Genomic DNA, 19329 nt, shown 5'->3' with positions numbered 1-19329 from the left:
ATAGGCTATTTCCAGCATCCAATGGGCATGTTCCATTCCTGAGAGTTCGTGAGACGCTCTCCCATTGGCCACACATTTTCAGGTGGTCACTCTGTCATGACTGTTTCTGGCACCAATGTCCTTTCGGGTGTCTCAGGCCCTTTTTTAAAAACTATATAGAGTAGTTGCTTCTCTCCCATTGTAAAAATAGAGGTCTCGGAGGAGATGGCCACCCTACTTCTGATGGAGCTGGCCCCTTGATGGCATTAAAAAATACCATGCAGCTGTTTGTCAGCACCACCCTAGTGCTGGATAGGGAAGAGAGCAGCTGAAAACCAGACTGCCTAGGATAAAACTGGACAAATGGTCACCCTAAATGGAAAGGGTAGAGACCACTCTCCCCCCAGGTGGACCCTTTTTGGGGGGGGTGGGTGTTCTGCTGAAGTGGTCCTTAGACCACAAAGTTTGAGGACCACTGCTCTAAATCAGTTTATATAGTCATTCTGGGGACACCCGGAATCAGATTGATCCCCACTCAGGTCAAGTAGGCATTTAGCTGGTGAGTCTCATTAGGCACCGACTATGCCTTGGGCCCATTGGACCTGCAGGAGCCAATTCCTCCCTGCCACTTTCATCCCTCTCTCTCTCCCCACCTCCTCCCCCATGAGCAGGTTGCCCCAACTCCGCGGGAGGGTGTGATGTAGTTGATGGAATTATTGTTGTCCGGCTGAAAGCTAGCTCTACACTAGAAGCTTGCTGGGGGCAGGAAACATGTCTACCAACTCTGTTGTCTGGTACTCTCCCCTGTTCTCTCTCCCTCCCTCCCTCCCAGCTCGCATCTCCTCCTGCCTTCAGGACATCTCTACTTGGTTGTCCTCCCACCAACTAAAACTCAACATGTCCAAGACAGAATTCCTTATCTTAACTCCCAAACCCTGTCCTCTCCCTAACTTTCCCGTCACTGTGGACGGCACAACCAGCCTTCCCGTCTCACAAAGCCTGCAACCTTGGCATCATCCTTGACTCTGCTCTCTCATTCACCCTACATATCCAATCGGTCACCAAAACCTGCCGATCTCACCTTCACAACATCACCAAGATATCCTCCCTTTCCTCTCCATCCAAACCGCTGTCACTCAGTATAGTCACTCATCCTATCCTGACTGGATTACTGCATCAGCCTCCTTTCTGATGTCCCAACCTCCTATCTCTCCCCACTTCAGTCCATACTTCACTCTGCCGCCTGGGTTATCTTTCTACACAATCTGGGCATGTCACCCCCTCCTCAAAAATCTCCAGTGGTTGCCTATCAACCTCGTTATCCAACAAAAACTCCTCACTATTGGCTTCAAAGCTGTCCATCACCTTGCCCCTTCTTACCTCACCTCCCTTCTCTCCTTCTACATCCCAGCCCGCACATTCCACTCCTCTGGTGCTAACCTTCTCACGGTGCCTCGTTTTAACCTGTCCCGCCATCGACCCCTGACCCATGTGCTATCTCTGGCCTGGAATGCCCTCCCTTCTCAAGTTAGCCAAGCAATCACTCCCCCCTCCTTCAAAGCCCTCCTGAAGGCTTACCTCCTCCAAGAGGCCTTCCCACACTAAGCCCCCTTTTTCTCAGCTCGCCTACCTTCCTAGCGTCACCTCGCCTTGATGCCTTTGCTCTTCTCCCCCTTCTCCCCGTGCCACAGCTCCTATGTATATATGTATATATCTATAATTCTACTTATTTATATTGATGCCTGTTTACTTGTTTTGATATCTGTCTCCCCCCTTCTAGACTGTAAACCTGGTGTGGGCAAGGATTGTCTCTCTATTGCTGAATTGCACTTTCCAAGCACTTAGTACAGTGCTCTGCACACAGTAGGCGCTCAATAAATACGGATGAATGAATGAATACCGTCCCAATCAGCGTTTCTTAGTGGGTAGAGCCCGGACCTGGGAGTCAGAAGGACCTGGGTTCAAATCCAGCCTCTGCCACATGCCTGCTGTGGGACCTTGGGCGAGTCACTTCCCTTCTCTGGGCCTCAGTTACCTCATCTGCAAAATGGGGATTAAGACTGTGAGCCTCATGTGGGACATAGAGTGGGTCCAGCCTGATTTAGCTTGTACGACGTACCCCAGTGCTTAGAACAGTGCTTGGCACGTAGGAAGCGCTTAACAAATACCATCATTATTATTATTCGTAGTACAGTGCTGGGCACAGGGTAAGCGTTCAATAAATGCCACCGATGGATCGATCGAGCGATCGGAACGGCGGGCACCGAGAGGCCTCGCCGCTCCCCCGGGACAGCCTCTCGAGGGGCGGAGTCTTCGAGGCCCCGCCCAGGGGGCGGTTGCGGTTCCAGCTCCGGCTCGAGGAGGCGGCGCTGCTGCGGAGTGCGTTGTGCTCGCAATTCCCGCGCGGAGCCCCTCGGTCTCCCGTACCCGTTTCCCTTTCCCTTCCCTTTCCCTTTCCCTTCCCCTTCCCCTTTCCTTTCCCTTTCCCTTTCCTTTCCCCTCCCCCCCCCCCCCCCCCCCCCCCCCCCCCCCCACTACGGCAGGATGGCCTCCCCGCGGGAGCTGACCCAGAACCCGCTGAAGAAGATCTGGATGCCTTACAGCAACGGGCGGCCCGCCCAGCACGCCTGTCAGCGCGGCGGTGAGCCGGGCCGGGCCAGAGATGGAGAGAAGCGGGAGGGGGAGACAGGCTTGGGTTGGAGGTAGTGCGTTAAGGAGGGCTGGGGGGTCTCGCAGCCGGGGGGCGGGGAGAGGCGGTGAAAGGTGGGAGGGAAACGGGCGGCCGGGGGCAGCGAGCCGGAGTCGTGGCAGGAAGGAAGCGGGCAGGAGGACGGACGGATGGACGAGGGACACACCAGTCTGTGTGTCTGGGCGCGCATCCGCGGTAGACTCAAAGAGGTTGATGACATCTGAACCGGAGAGGGAAAGGGGCTACGTGGTCACTGCGGGGTTTGGGGAAAGAGAGGGCAGCGATATGTGGCTAGGATGACTGCGGAGTGGGGAGGGAAAGGAGTGGGAGAGGAGCCAGGGATGGGGGGAAGGCGGGGGCACATACTCAGAAATGGAGATCGGTAAACGTCTCCATTTTCTCCTTTGAGTGATCTAGCCAGGAATAGTGATCTGCGATAGGAACGATATGAAAAGTGGGAGAGAAAGAGAGAGTGAGGGAGAGTTTGGGGTGTGCTCCTGACAACCCTTCTGAAGGTTTCAGACACTGGGTTTTGGAAAGGGATTACTTTGGGTTTCATCAAATTTATTTCATCAATTTATTTTATTTTGTTAGTATGTTTGGTTTTGTTCTCTGTCTCCCCCCTTTTAGACTGTGAGCCCACTGTTGGGTAGGGACTGTCTCTATATGTTGCCAATTTGTACTTCCCAAGCGCTTAGTACAGTGCTCTGCACATAGTAAGCGCTCAATAAATACGATTGATGATGATGATGATCAAATGGCAGAGGACTCTTGACCCAGAGGAAAAAAAAAAAACAAAAACCAAATTTCAGTATTTCTAAGAACAAACAGAAGAAGGAAAGCTCTTTTAACCTTTAGTCCCCCTACCAGAACATTTCCCAACCTTCTGGTATCTCCAATCTAGATTTTGACTACTGGTAACTTGAGACGCAAATCTCGATCTTTACATTTGGTATGCTTTATCTTCGAAGTGCTTAAGTCAGGTATTCAGCCCTCAGCAGATACACAATGAAGAACATTGGTCGACGTGAGATGGCTGCGATAGGGTGAACTTGATGATCTCTACTACAGTTTATAAAAACCAGCTAAATAGGAGATGATGAGGAGGGTGTGGAACTGGGAAATCTCAGTATTACCTACTGGAAGATTAATCCATAAATTGATAGGTTTCAGTGTCAGTATTCAGCATAAATTTGTCCTTGTTTTTTTCTGTTTTTCTGAACCTTAAATACTTTTTACTAGCTTGTCTCTTGAATATCACAAACACATTTTTTTTCAGTAGTTACTGATTTAAGTGAATAAAGGACTAGATTTAGTAAACTTCATGGTACCCCCCTCAGGGATGATCTAATTCTCCCATCTGAAGTGCTCTTCTACTCCTCCCAGCTCTTTTCAGCCAATCCTGCCTTTGAAGCAATTGTGCCAATGCAAGCCAATTTGAATTACTGTAGTTTTGCAAGGAAAATTTTCAGTGGTGTCCGTATCAAATGCTTTCAGAATTCCTTACTAGCATCTGTTAAAATAGATTTTATCTGATACTATTCAAAACTATTGGTTTTTATCTGGACTGGTTTGCTCTCTAGATCCATGCATGAGCTTGCTCATGAATTATTTGAATATTTGCTTCCTCTAAGTATTTGTTTTGTTATCAGTTATTAGAGCCCTTTACATTTTGGGATGCGAGTAATGAGTACCGTTTTTAACTTTTCAGTTTTCTGACCTGCTTGTTTTTCAGAAATAGCAATTATAGTATTTGTTAGGCGCTTACTATATACTAAGTGCTGGAGTAGGTACAAGATAACCAGGTTAGACACAGTGTCTGCCACATATGGGGCTTACAGTCTAAGTAGGAGGAAGTAGGATTGAATCCCCATTATACAGATGAGTGAACTGAGGCCCAGAGAAGTGAAGTGACTTTATCAAGGTCACCCAGCAGCCAAGTGGTGTAGCCAGTATTAGAACCTAGATCCTCTGACTCCCAGGCCTGGATTCTTTTTACTAGGTTATGTGGCTTCCACATTTTCCTCTTGAGCAATATAAAAAGCTGAATGTAGTCCAAAAGCTAGTTTATATTGATTAGTGTCTCCGTTGTGAGCTGTTTCCCCTTCTTTTTAATATTGTCTGGTATTTTAGCAAAAAAAAATCAACCCATTCCTTCTCTAGTTTCTCTTGCTAGCATTGACTCCTTAAAAATTAGCGTAATGAGTTTAGCTCTTTTTTTTCTGTTTCAGAAAATTTCAGCTTTGGTCCCATGGTGAAATGGGGTTCCTGCTTTCCTTTCCTCTCCCTGCCTTGCTATTTCAGAGGCCATTTAATATCTTGCAGTATTTGGCAGTGAGGTTGCAAATTCCTCCTACGCAAATGGAGACTAGCTAATCCAAATCTCAACAGGATTTCTTGGGTTCTGGGAATGCCAAATCCTCCTCCCTACCTTGTTCCTATCCAATATCAAATCTTTTGGCTTCTTCATTTGCACCTGGTATCTACTTCATGCACCCTCTTCATCTGCTGTTTCTTCCAGGCTGCAAGCTTCTCACATACTTCTAGCTCAGAGGATAATAATTGTGGTATTTGTTAAGCACTTACAGTGTGCCAGGCACTGTTCAATGCGCTGGGGTGGATACAAGCAAATTGGGTTGTTCACAGTCCCTGTCCACATGGGGCTCCCACTCTCAATCCCCATTTTACAGATGAGGTAATTGAGGCCCAGAGAAGTGAAGTGACTTACCCAAGGCCACCGAGCAGGCATGTGGTGGAGCTGGGATTAGAACCCATGACCTTGACTCCCAGACCTGTGCTCTATCCACTGTGCCATGCTGCTATCACAGCAGTACATAAGTAGGGTTAAGACACACAGATGAGTTTCACACAAGATTTATAAAATCTGTGAATGTGTCTTTCCCATGAAATCAGTGGTAAAATGGCTTTTCCCCTTGATTTTTCCATGTTGCGATCCCGTAGGAAGAGAAACATTTAAGGGAGGCTGCTCAGTGGTGCTGCTCTCAGATTAAGTACAACTGACAGTGTGAAAAATGAAGCCCCAAAATGGTGTAATGCTAATTAAAAAAAATCGATGTTACTGAACTTTGTACTGAAAAAATGACAACCATTGCATGATTCCTCCAAGTTTCCTGTTGCTGCTGTGGGAGGCAGCAACTTGGGCTATTGGTCTGAGCCTGTAGAGGCATTTTTCATGTTCTTGTATGGACCGCTGCTTATGGGAACATTACCAGGATGCTTAATAATAAGTGATCAAAGTGTTGATTTGCTCGGCACCACCTGCCCTGGCTCGCTCTTTTTTCCACATTGCACTCCAATGACAGGAGGAATGAGACAGCTGGGAAGAGTTAAAGGGGGATTTGTGGGGTGACTTGGCATTATTAGTAAATCAACTTTTAAAGCTATTGATCACTGTTGATTTGAAAACACCTCTTTAAACCATTTTCTCTTCCCTGTTTTCACCACTGTTCATCTTTTAAAAGGATGCCAATCTAAATTTGTTGACTCTATTAGATCTCCAGCAACGGGCATGATGTTTAGGATCCAACTAATGTAAAGGCTTGTGGAGTCTAGCAAGGATACGCAGATGTCTTCAAATATCTTGAGTTGTCAGGTGCCTTAGAAGTAGACTGAATTGAAGTTGTTGGCACCTATGTTGGAAATCTTATTATAAATGTTGATTAAAATACTGCAGAGCATTAAGGGAATGAATAGTCCAAAGCCAAAAGTTTATCCAAAATCGAATTTTGCAATTTAGCTTTTTAAATCTCTAATTTCTGGGCTGTTGCAAATGGCTTTTGAGTAGCTAAGCACACATAAAATTTCCAATGACTCTACCTAATACTGATAAAAACTTGCTTTTTGTGAACCGAGTTCAGCATTTGACAATCCCAGGGACTTGGATAGAGGTTATGAAAAAGTTTTATTGTAGGTAGGGTACAGTTTTGGTGCTTGTTTAATTGTTGTGTGTGGTTTTTTGCGGGTTATTTTTTTTTTCCTATCTCGAAGTCTTTAGTCTTCAGGGCATTCTGGGCCCCTGGTGGAACCTGGTTTCCTGGAATAGTCCTCAGTGCAGCATAGTGGAGTGACTGGCTTCCTGAAAACAGTGTTTTAAACCTTCAATCTTCTGATTATCTCCTGAGAACAAAGTGACCTTTAGTGTTTTATAATGGATAAGGGTGAGGAGGCAAAATTGGATTTTCTTAGCAATTAGGATTGGCCTTTTCCAGGAGCAGCATATGATATAAAGTTCTATAAATAACATGAAAAACAATACAGAGATGAAACAGAGCATTCTGTAGTTTGTTGTTTTTAAGTAAATTGCTTTAACTTGGCTTCAAGGAGCAATAGAAAGTAATCAGAATTCTCAATGCCCCCCTAGCTGGACAAGTTATTCTAGAAGTCAAAAGGTAAGACCAAAGAGATGTGCACACTTTCATTAGTGTAATTTCCATTTTGTCTCTATGGATATGTGTGGCTTCCAATTTCTGTAATATGGATTCTTAACCTTTATTATGGTATTTAAGTGCTTACTATATGACAGGCACTGTACTAAGAGCTGGGGTACATTGCAAGCTAATCAGTTTGGACACAGTCCATCTCCCACATGGGGCTTAGTCTCAATTCCCATTTTGTAGATGAGGTAAAGGAAACACAATGAACTGACTTACCCAAGGTCACACAACTGACAAGTGAAATGGGATTAGAACCTAGGTTCTTCTGGCTCCCAAGTCTGTGCACTAACCACACTACTCTGTGGGTGTTTTTTCTTTCTCCCCATCATCTCTTAATCTGTTGTCATTTTTCCACAAATCCCTTTCCATAGTAAGTTTGCTATGTAGCAGCTCTCATCTGGAAAGAAGGAAATGATGGGCTAGCATTTGGGATTTTCAACTGCAGTGTAATTCATAATGGATAAGAAAAGTGCTTCAAAGAGGCTTCAAGGGCTTCTGAGGAGGGAGATCATTTTTCATTTGCCGATCGATCAATGGCATTTGAGCGCCTGCCGAGTCCTAGACACTGTACTAAGCACTTGGAGGGTACAATAGAAGCAAAGCTCATGCTCCGTGCCCTCAAGGAGTTAACAATCTAATGGGAGGAGACAGACAAGGATTCTGCGTAGTAAAGGCTGGAGGAAGCCATACAAATCCATCAGGATAAAACAGCCAAGCATATATTTGAATGTACATGTTGAATATATAAATAACAAAATGCATACATTAATTTTTTTAAATGGAATTTAAGCACTTCAGCCCATCAGTCGTATTTGAGTGCTTACTGTGTGCAGAGCACTGTACTAAGCACTTGAGAGAGAACAATAAACAGACACATTCCCTGCCTAAAACATGCCAGACACTGTACTAAGCACTGGGCTGAATACAAGATAAGCTGGTTACAGTCCATGTCCCTCATGGGGCTTATGTTCTCAATCCCCATTTTACAGATGAAGTAACTGAGGCACAGAAAAGTTGTGATTTGCCCAAGGTCACGCATCAGACAAGTGGCAGAGCCCAGGATTAGAACTTGCTCAGGATAGGCCTCAAGTACCCAAGGGCTGGGGCTTTGAAGATGTGGGAGAGAAGAGAGTTGAAGCTGGGGGAGCTGCAGGAGCTAGGGTCTGGAAGTGGGAGAGTTGAGAGGGAGGCACAGTTAGAAAAGGTGGGCTTGGGATGATGAATGAGGAGTACGTGCTGGCTGGGGAGTCACCGGTGAAGGCAGCAGATGTGTGAAATGAAGAGAGCTGAAGCGAAGTCTTGAGGCCAATGGTAAAGATGCAGAAGGAGATGAGTAACCTTCAGGGCATTTGGGTCCCGGGTAAAAGCTGAGTTTTTTTTTGGCATGGTCTTCAATACAGTACTGTTAAAATAGGTACAGTACAGTTTAACAGACTTACCAAGTGTGTGCAAGCTCCTGTTAGCTGTGTTTTGCAGAGTTGGCTTCACGAGAAGCAGTGTGGCCTAGTGGAAAGAGCATGGGACTGGGAGCCAGAAGCCCTGGGTTCTAATCCCAGCTCTGCCACTCATCTGCCATGTGGCCTTGGACTTCTCTGTGCCTCAGTTTCTTCAGCTATAAAATGGGGATTAAATCCTACTTTCACCTAGACTGTGAGCCCCAAGTGAGACAGGGACTATTTCCAACCTGATAACCTTTTATTTACTGTGGTGCTTGGCACATAGTGAAGGCTTAACAAATGCCATTATTATCATTAATGACATTTTCACAATCTTTATGTTGAAACATGCCTGAGAGAGAACAACCTTGGCTATTGGAAAATTCAAGCTAAGTTGCCTGAGAAACAGAAGAAGGTTCAGTATATCTGTGTGTGGATCGACATCTCAAGTCCTGGGCCTGCCGTCCCAGAACTTGAGACTTTTCAGAACAGGGTTAACCACCAAATGTAGGTGTGAAAAATAACTACAGTACCCAGGTTAGAATGACTACAGGAGAGTTTTGCGAATCTTAAAAATTAGTTTGACATTTAGTCATCTGTAAATTGAGATGGGGAATGATCTCAGGATTCTAGTTGATTAAAACGTCTCTGACGGACAAAATTTAGCACTGGGATTCTCATTTAATATTGCTCTGGCAGAATCCATTAATCAGGAGTAACCTTTTTAGCCCTTGTAATAAAGGACTCCTTTCTTTCTTGTGGAAAGTGGCATCCCTGATCAAGTCTGCTGACAAAACCTCAATTTTTTTTCACCCCACTCCCCATAATAATGAAAAGGTTTTGCTTATTGGTCTGCAGACACCTTATTGGACAGCTTCATAGAACAAATTGTACGTACTGCAATACATCGAGCTATTTCCTCTGGCTTGAGCTTCCAGCTGCAACTCATTATAGCTGAGCACACTGGTTTGATTATAAAGAAATTGTAAAGGAGGGAAACTTCAACAGTGGTGTGGAAAGGACAACATCTAGTACATTACCCCCATAAGGCTGTGAACCAAGCAAGGGTGCCTCAGGAATGAGAGTTCAATTTCTAGCATGTCAAGTTTTAAATCATCCAGATTTGAGCTTGCCAGCATTTCATGTTTATATGGGGTAGTTGGGGCCCTGATACAGTTTTTTGAACAGCTGTTGACCTGTAATGAGGAAAGCAGTTGGAGATAGTATTTAGTATTTTAGTATAGATAGTATTTTGTTTCGAAGAGTTCTACAGCTGTATGGGAATACCTTGTGTCTTTTCCCAAGTTTGAGTCAAATGCTATGAAGGTTGGGGATAACCCTGGGGCAGAGACCTAACATTTTCATTCATTCATTCAATTGTATTTTTTGAGCGCTTACTGTGTGCAGAGCACTGTACTAAGCGCTTGGGAAGTACAAGTTGGCAACATATAGAGACAGTCCCTACCCAACAGCGGCTCACAGTCTAGAAGGGGGAGACAGACAACAAAACAAACATATTAACAAAATAAAATAGACTAGTAAATATGTACAAGTAAAATAGAGTAATAAATATGTACAAACATATATACAGGTGCTGTGGGGTTGTGTGTATCATCATTTGCTGCATGTCCATGTGTAACAGCAGCATGGCACAGGGGTAGAGCATGGGCCTGGGAGTCAGATGGTCATGAGTTCTAATTCTGGCTCTGTCACGTCTCTGCTGTGTGACCGTGGGCAAGTCACTTCACTTGTCTGAGCCTCAGTTTCCTCATCTGTAAAATGGAGATTGAGATTGAGTGCCACGTGGGACAGGGATGCTGTCCAACCTTATTTGCTTGTATCCACCCCGGTGCTTAGTACAGTGCCTAGCACATAGTTCATTCATTCATTCAATCGTATTTGAGTGCTTACTGTGTGCAGAACACTGTACTAAGCGCTTGGGAAGTACAAGTTGGCAACATATAGAGACAGTCCCTACCCAACAATGGGCTCACAGTCTAGAAGGGGGAGACAGACAACAAAACAAAACATATTAACAAAATAAAATAAATAGAATAGTAAATATGTACAAGTAAAATAGAGTAATAAATCTGTACAAACATATATACAGGTGCTGTGGGGAGGGGAAGGAGGTAGGGCGGGGAGGATGGGGAGGGGGAGAGGAAGGAGGGGGCTCAGTCTGGGAAGGCCTCCCGGAGGAGGTGAGCTCTCAGTAGGGCTTTGAAGGGTGGAAGAGAGCTAGCTTGGTGGATGTGTGGAGGGAGGGCATTCCAGGCCGGGGGAGGACATGGACCAGGGGTCGGCAGCGGGACAGGTGAGAGCGAGGCACAGTGAGGAGGTTAGCGGCAGAGGAGCGGAGGGTGTGGGCTGGGCTATAGAAGGAAAGAAGGGAGGTGAGGTAGGAGGGGGCGAGGTGATGGAGAGCCTTGAAGCTGAGAGTGAGAAGTTTTTACCTGATGCGTAGGTTGACTGGTAGCCACTGGAGATTTTTGATGGGGGGAGTAACATGCCCAGACCGTTTCTGCACAAAGATGATCAGGGCAGCTGCGTGAAGTATTAGGGCTTAACAAGTACGAGCTATTATGATTAATATTTGGGATAATGCCTTGATGGGCCTGAGCTGGGTCTGTGGGTCTCAGCCCACCCCATTAGCAGGATTTAAGCCAACCTTTAGCGAGGTGACGTGGCCTTGGACTAGATGACCTGTGGCCACATTAGGTTAGGCCTTTCTGGGAGGGACTCTGGATATGTTTCTGTGTACTTCCCTCATCACCTGGCAGGCTGGTGATGGTGGGGGCAGTGGAAGTAACTAGACCTTAGAGAGCTACAGATTATTTCATTTTGACATAGATGAAGTTTTAATCTAGCGTTCAGAAGATTACTGAAACCTGGTCGGGTTTAGATTTTTAAAATACATTTGTACTCTGTGCTCTAACCTCTTTTGAGCCTTGGTAACTCTTACACTGCTGTTTTTGGAAATGAGCTAAAAAAATTGTAAATTTTTCCATGGGACTCCTGTTTGCAAAGGATTCATCACTTCTTGGAATATTGCACTCTCTTCAGAATTAGCTCTTCTGAGCAGTCCGGTTGTGATGTATTGGTGTGAAGGGTATTGATAGAAGTTTGAAAGCAGGATTTTGGTAGTCTAGGATGAGAGAGAGATAAAAGAATGATTACGCTGGAATGTTTCAAACAAAATATTCTTCAATTATGTTCTTTGCCTTCTTCCAAGGATTATCATCCATCACTCAGCCTAAAAGCAAAAGACTTGACCAATGGGGGAATAGCAAGGTTCCCTGTGGGATTTAAATCATTTTTATTGATTTACATTATTCACTTTTTTAGGTAAAATCAATGTCTGCTGTGTTAATATAGAAGTCAAGGAGAGGTGGGGGTGACGGTGATTTCCTCCCCCCAACCCCAACCGAGATTTTAGTAAATAGAATGTAGTTCGTCCTTTAAGGCCATATTACATACCTCCTCTTCCACTACCTCGCTTTCACTCACCCAAAGAGTAACTACCATCTAAGCATTTGGATAGGAAAATGGAGTCTAATTCTAATTTGCTCTTTCCAACTCCTAATCAATTGAACAGTGGTATGTGTCGTACGGAGCAGTGTATCGATCATGATTATTGAGCACTTACTGTGTGCAGACCATTGTACTAAGCGCTTGGGAGCATTCAGTATAACAAAGCTGGTAGGCATGTTCTCTGCCCACAAGGAGCTCACAGCCTAGCGGGGGGGAAAAAGACTTTAAAGTAAATGATGGCTATGTACATAAGGGCTGTGCATGGGGTGAATCAAAGGTTCAAATCCAAATGCAAGGGTGACTCGGAAGGGAGAGGGAATAGGGAAATGAGGGCTTAGTTGGCAAAGGTCTTTTGGAGGAGATGTGATTTTAATAAGGCTTTGAAGGTGAGGAGAGTGATGGTTTGTCCAGTGATGGGGGAGGGAGTTCATTCATTCAGTTGTATTTATTGAGCGCTTACTGTGTGCAGAGCACTGTATTAAGGGAGTTCCAGGATGTGGGCGAGGGATTGGTGATGAGATAGACAAAATGGAGGTAGAGTGAGTAAATTGGCATTAGAGGAACAGTGTGCCACTGGGTTGTAGTAGAAAAGCAGTGAGGTAAGATGTGGGGGGCAAGATGATCGAGTGCTTTAAAGCTAATGGTAAGGAGTTTCTGTTTGGAGGTGGATGGGCAACCACTGGAGGAGTGGGAAACATGGCTGAATGGTTTTGTAGTTAAGTGATCCAGGAAGCAGAGTGAAGTACAGACTGGAATGGGGAGAGACAGGAGTCAGGTCAGCAAGGAGGGCGAGGCAGTAGTCAAGGGGGAGTGGGATAAGTGCTTCGATAGCGTAGTAGCAGTTAGGGTGGAGAGGAAAGAGCGGATTTTAACCATGTTGTGAAGGTTGAACTGACAAGACTTGGTGATAGATTGAATATGTGGGTTGTAAGAGATGATTTGACGATTATGGGCTTCTGAGATGGGGGGACTGTGGTGCTGTCTACAGTGATGGGAAAGTTGGTGGGGGCAGGGGGAGACAGGGTTTGGGTGGGAAGATGAGTTCTGTTTTGGACATACTAAGTGCTGGGAAGAGTATAATACAACAGATTTGGTAGGCACGTTACCTGCTTATAGTCTAGAGGGGGAGACAGATGGTGATAAAGATTTAAAAAAACAGGAGGAATTCTAGTCAGTGTTAATTATTTCTTGACTTTTTAGTGCCTGTTAAGAAATTTCTGACTGGCCCTTAGAGTCTGGGGTGGGAACACAGTTAATAGATTAAAAATGCCAGATTAGCTGATCAGTGCTCACTTTCACAATTTTCCCCCCTTAAGTCTTTCATCCTGAAAGTTTTTCTGGGAGAGGGGTATTTTGACATTGGATTAATGGATTGGGAAAGAGGGTGAGCATCTGGCAGCAGGCCTAAATGGCAGCTTCAGGAAGGTCCAGAGAAACCGAGGGTAGACAGAAACAGTAGCAATTTAGTGGTGCAAGACCAGAGTAGAATAAAGAATAAGGTGGTAAAGATTAGGCAAAATAAACTCACTGGGAGAAGATCTGTAATACGTCTAGCCAGCTGGATAATATTCTGATGATAACAGAGTCTCCCATCAAGGATGGGTGAGGTGCAGTCCTGAGATTGAGGAATTGAGAATTTGGGCAGAGGAAGCGATGATATCACTATTGTGGTTTGCCTGGCACCGCTTTCCCTCTTTCACCCCTGCCAGTGGTGTTCCCAGTTATGAGAAGCAGCATGGCCAAGTGAATAGAGGACGGGCCTGGGAATCAGAAGGTCGAGAGTTCTAATCCCAGCTTGGCCACTCGTCTGCTGTGTGACCTTGGGCAAGTCACTTCACTTCTCTGGGCTTCAGTTACCTCATCTATATAATGGGGATTGAGATCGTGAGCCCCAAATGGGACAGGGATTGGGTCCAACCCAATATTCTGGTATCTATCCCAGCTCTTGGTACAGTGCCTGGCACATAGTAATTGCTTAACAAATACCATAATAATTATTATTATCACCAAGGCCTGGGATGCAACGGGCTTTTGCCTGTTTTGCAACAGAACCCATTTATGGCAGAAGTGACTGTAGGATAGGGCCGATGCCGTGATGAAGCACCATAATCCAGTAGGGATTTGCCTTTGTGGCTGCTGTGGTCTTTGCCACTCACACCAGCCAGCTGTTTTTTGGGATTCCTGCTGAGCTTGTCTACCCCACCAAACCCCCCAGGCAGTTCTTCGGCCAGAAACCTCTACCACTGATGGCAGAAGGACCTGGGTTCTAATCCTGCTCTGCCACTTGTCTGCTGTGTGACCTTGGGCAAGTCACTTCACTTCTCTGTACCTCAGTTACCTCATCTATGAAATGGGGATTAAGACTGTGAGCCTTATCTGGGACAGGGACTAGAACCCTGGGCTCTCATTGGACCAGTAACGGGGACTCGTGTTGGGTATAGGAGGGGGAAAATGAGTTGAACTACTTTGCATCATGTATTGTACTCTCCCAACCGCCTAGTACAGTGCTCTGCACATAGTAAGTGCTCATTAAATACCATTGATTGCATTGAATTATAATCTAAAACAGTGAACACAATAGTAATATAGGAATTTGTCTCAAAAACATGGATTTCCCTACACGACTTGCATTTAACATGGTGGAAAAATTAAGGAATGTTATTCTGACAACATGAGTCTGGCTCTAACATGATTCACAAGTTGGCACAGGTACTGTAGATTTGGTGTAAAAGAAATTTTATGCATTTTTGTGTTTTTGGATAAGGCCCCAACCTCTGCCTCAGCCTTACTGAACAGTATTGTACAGTAGTCTCGGTGTTTTTTTTCCTGTTGTTTTTGGGGTGGTTTTTTTTTTTTTTGCATTTGTGCAACTTTTCAGTATTTAATACAGTAAAATGGCAATGAGAGGCAAAGGTGTAAAGCGTTTTTGCCAGCAGTGCCCACAACAGGAATGTAGGAATTCATATAAAAAAAATGTCCATTATGGTGATGTCTTTCAACCATTTACCCCATAACCCATGAAATCACATTAAATCAATGGCTCTTATAATTTCACCTCAATCCCTGTGTCATAGAACTCCTCCCCCCGCCCTTTAATGGTATTTAAGTGCTTATTATGTGCTAGGCACTTTATTAAGTGCTAGGGTAGATACAAGCTAATCAGGTTGGACACAGTCCCTGTCCCACATAGGGCTCACGGTTTTAATGTCCATTTTCCAAATGAGGTAATTGAAGCACCAAAAAGTTAAGCCCAAGGTCACATAGACAAGTGGCAGAGAAGGGATTCGAACCCAGGTCCTTTGGACTCCCAGTCCTGTGCTGTTTCCACTAGGCTATACTGCTTCTCCAATATTATTGCTCCCTGAATAATTTAGCCAAGAATCTTTACAGTATTCCTTTCTAGTGAGCTTTAAACATGGTTTGGTATCCAGACTCTCCTGAAAACCCTTGGAAATGTTGGGTTTGCTGTAGGCTGAAATTATGCTAAGGAAAAAGAGGCTCCACGCCCCTTACTGTATTGTCTTGAAAAGGGAGGACACTTCTTAAATTGTTTTGTTTTCTTCAGTGGGGTCTAAATCAGTGTGGTTGACCTTTTTTTTTTTTTTTTTTGTCTACAAACCTGCTTACACCCAGTGAGCTTCCACAATTGACTCTGCTGCCTTCTTAGAGTAACCTGATGAAAGTTTAAGATACACATAAGTAAATGATAAATCACAGTTCCATGGAAACTACCTGGAATGGGATCAGAGGCTACTGGGAGAATTCAACCTTTGGCTTCCCCAAGATGCAGGCCCACCCATATCGCTCTTCTGCATTGAAGGGCCAAGGTTGCAGGTGAAATCCACGTGGCAGATTTACCTTGGAAGACTATTGACCTACTGCCTTCAGCTGGAAATGTAATTTAGTAGGTTGGTCATGCAGTAAGGGGAAAATAAAGGCAAAGGATGCTTCCCTCCTGGGGTGGGGCAAACTCCATTGTTTCATTAGGTTGCCTGGGATCAGAGCCAACAAGCCTGAAGCACTTCTCAGTGAGCATAGACTGTCACCCACACAGCCTGTTACATGGGCTTGACTCTCTCATAAGCCTCTAAACTGTAAGCTCATCCTTTAGACTGTAAACTCATTGTGTGCAGGGAATGTCTGCTTATTGTTATATTGTACTCTCCCAAATGCTTAGGACAGTGCTTTGCTTACAGTAAGTGCTCAATAAACACTATTGAATGAATGAATAAGCCTTTGCCAGCTGGGTGTCAATTCAAGGAAAGGGGCCTATCACTACATTTTGTACTACGGTCTATTCTTATGTTCAATTTGGGTATAAGCTGGTGGTTATAAGCCCCTTGGACCCTGGAAGGGGAGCCACTCACATAATGACATGTGGCCCCTGACTGAAAACCAACCCCTTCTAAAAACTGCAACAAATGAAGCAGGGTTGGTGGAGTGGAGCTTGTGGAAAGTGCTTGGGTCTGGGGGCCAGAGGACCTGGGGTCTGAACCTGGCTCTGCCACTTACCTGCTGTGTGACCTTAATCACTTCACTTCTGTGGGCCTCAGTTCCCTCATCTGGAAAATGGGGATTAAGACTGTGAGCCCCATGTGGGACAGGGACTGTGTCTGACCCGATTATCTTGTATCTACCCCAGCATTTAGTATAGTGCCTGGCTCATAGTAAGCACATAACAAATACCACGATTATTATTATTATTATTAAATCAGTTAACTTCTCTGGGCTCAGTTTCCTAACCTGGCAAGTGGGGATTCAATACCTGTTCTCCCTCCTCTTTAGACTGTGAGCCACATCAGGGTCTCTGTCCCACCTGATTATCCGGTAGCTACCCAGCGCTTGGTACAGTGCTTGGCATATAATAAGTGCCAGACAAATATCACAGTTTTTATTATGACCAACACTTGGAGAGGGTGGCAACAAGGCACTGCTGTGCCAAGTGCTGAATTTCAGTTGGCTTGGGATCAAGGGTAAATGGGAAGCAGTGTGGTCTGGCTCATAGAGCACTGGCCTGGGAGTCACAGGTACTGGGTTCTAATCCCAGCTCCACAACATGTCTTCTGTGTGACCTTGGGCGAGTTACTTCTCTTTGTTACCTCATCTAGAAAATGGGGATTAAGATTGTGGGACATGGACTGTGTCCAACCTGATTAGCTTGTTTCTACCCCAGCGCTTACTATGGTGCCTGACACATAGTAAGTGCTTAACAAATACCATTAAAAAAAGAAAAAAAAACCCTCTGGAGGTATGCAATTAAGGAACTTTGATTTGTTTTTGAAAGTAGAGAATTTGGGGGCTCCAAGCACAAACACTGTTCAGTTATTGGTGAGACAAATTGTCCAAAAGTCGACAGTCTCCATGTTGCAATTTTCTTTTCAGTTTCTTGATGTTTTTCAGTTGTGGCTACTCACAATCAATACTGGCCCCCAAATGATTCAGTTACTCTACAGTTGTAACACTGTTGAGGTTTACAGGGGTTGGCTAGTGTTTTTGAAATGCAGAAAGGCAAAATATCTTTTCTTGTTGCATAATTTGTGAAGATCTGTATCAGAGCCATTTTGTCATTTTCCCTTCAGGTTCTGCAATAGGGATTGTTGCTAAGCACAGGTCCCAGATAGGGCAACTTCTTGGGTGCTAGCGAACGGAGAGACCAAAGCTTCTGTAAGGGACATGCAAGTTTCTAAACCGAAGTAGCCACGTTAATTTCATCATTCTTGACCCAAGAAATGGGGCTGGAAAAGCATAAAAGTAATTTGAGGTTAGGGGTCTCCCCGAGTAGAGTGGGAAAAGTCATTACCAAACCTGATGATGGTGCTGGATTATATGTGTAAAATTGAGAGGAAGGGTTCCTCTCCCCCAGTATACCCCAGTCTTATAATATATTTCTTTGTGTTAGAACCTGGGTTCGAGTCCTAACCCCATCAAATGTCTGCTGTGTGATCTTGGGAAAATCACTTAACTTCTCTGTGCCCCAGTTTACTTTATCTGTAAAATGGTGATTCACATTGTGAACTCTGTGTGGGACAGGGACTATGTCCAACCTAATTAGAGTATATCTACCCTAGTGCTTAGTACAATGCCTGGCACCTAGTAAGCACTTAACAAATACCATAAAAAAGCTGGTTTGCATATAAATTTACTTGTTTTCTCACATCTAATAAACATTTTTTCAAAGAGCATTTTATTTCTTTTGACAAACATTGGAATTATACTGTTAAAAACCGTAACCAGCAAGGTGGCATAGTACTTGAGTTGAAAGCTGAATATTGCATAAATTCAAATTTGAAAAACAAAGATTAGGCAAAGGCTTCCATATCCTGTTTAATGACTACTTAGACTGTGAGTCCCATGTAGGACAGGGACTGTGTCCATCCTGAATAACATTTATCTACCCCAGCGCTTAGAACAGTGCTTGACGCATAGAAGCACTTAAGTACCGATAAAAAGCCAGTTCACCAAGGTTCCTTCCTGTTTAAAGTGCATGCTCGTGTGCTTTTAAAAATAAGCATGTATGTTCTTGTCTCTTTCAGTCTGTATGACCAATTGTCCTACGTTGATCGTTATGGTGGGTCTTCCGGCTCGTGGCAAAACGTACATCTCCAAGAAATTAACACGCTATTTAAATTGGATTGGAGTGCCCACTAAAGGTGACAAATTTTGGTTTTTAAAAAAGCACATTTCTTTGGGTGGTATTTTGCTTTTGCTACCCCTTTTGAGTGGGCGTGCCTTTATTCTTTAGGATTTAGTGACATATCGATTTTGAACACAGCCATTGGCTCTTTAGTGCTGTGGAGCTAATGAACCTTTATCTTGTTTGTTTCCTGTTCTTCCTGTCACCCCTTCTCTCCCACCCCAATTCTAGGAAGGAACAATGTGTATATTTTAAGGAGCAGTAATTTGATCTTTCATGTAGATGTGACTTTTTTTTTTCTTCCTTGAAACTCTTGCTAAGCCAAAGTCAGATCTTTAGGTTTCAATAATCAAAAATGCCCAGCTCTGAGGCCAATCTGAATCACCAAGTAAGCTGGTTAATCAAATTGTAATGATTTTTTAAAAATAAGTTCAGCTACATGTACATATCTTCATGAAATAAGGTGACAGACAATTGAAGGATTTGAAAATTCTGTAGATGGTATTTATTTTTAGATGAAGAGCTCCATGTACTGTAATGTTGATTTTTGGGTTGTCTTTAAAGCTCATCATCATCAGTGGGATTTATTGAGCACATTGTGTGCAG

General features: G+C 44.4%; 1 protein-coding gene across 6 annotated transcripts in view; it reads left to right on the top strand.

The window, feature by feature from the left end:
* Window positions 1-19329, top strand: part of PFKFB4 (6-phosphofructo-2-kinase/fructose-2,6-biphosphatase 4) — a 142461-nt gene that overhangs the window by 49318 nt on the left and 73814 nt on the right. For 3 of the 6 annotated variants that reach the window (XM_038740808.1, XM_038740806.1, XM_038740807.1), the window contains exons 1-2: window positions 2479-2620; window positions 18623-18739. In XM_038740808.1, coding sequence (XP_038596736.1) covers window positions 2524-2620; window positions 18623-18739 — 214 coding nt within the window. In that variant the 5' untranslated portion in view covers window positions 2479-2523. Of the gene's footprint in view, window positions 1-2370; window positions 2621-18622; window positions 18740-19329 lie in introns of those variants that run through there. The other 3 variants (XM_038740812.1, XM_038740809.1, XM_038740810.1) reach the window with 3 other exon arrangements.

Source organism: Tachyglossus aculeatus, chromosome X1 (genome assembly GCF_015852505.1).
Source record: "Tachyglossus aculeatus isolate mTacAcu1 chromosome X1, mTacAcu1.pri, whole genome shotgun sequence".
In the NCBI taxonomy this organism is placed as follows: Eukaryota; Metazoa; Chordata; class Mammalia; order Monotremata; family Tachyglossidae; genus Tachyglossus; species Tachyglossus aculeatus.
This window is presented reverse-complemented; position numbering and strand designations above follow the sequence as displayed.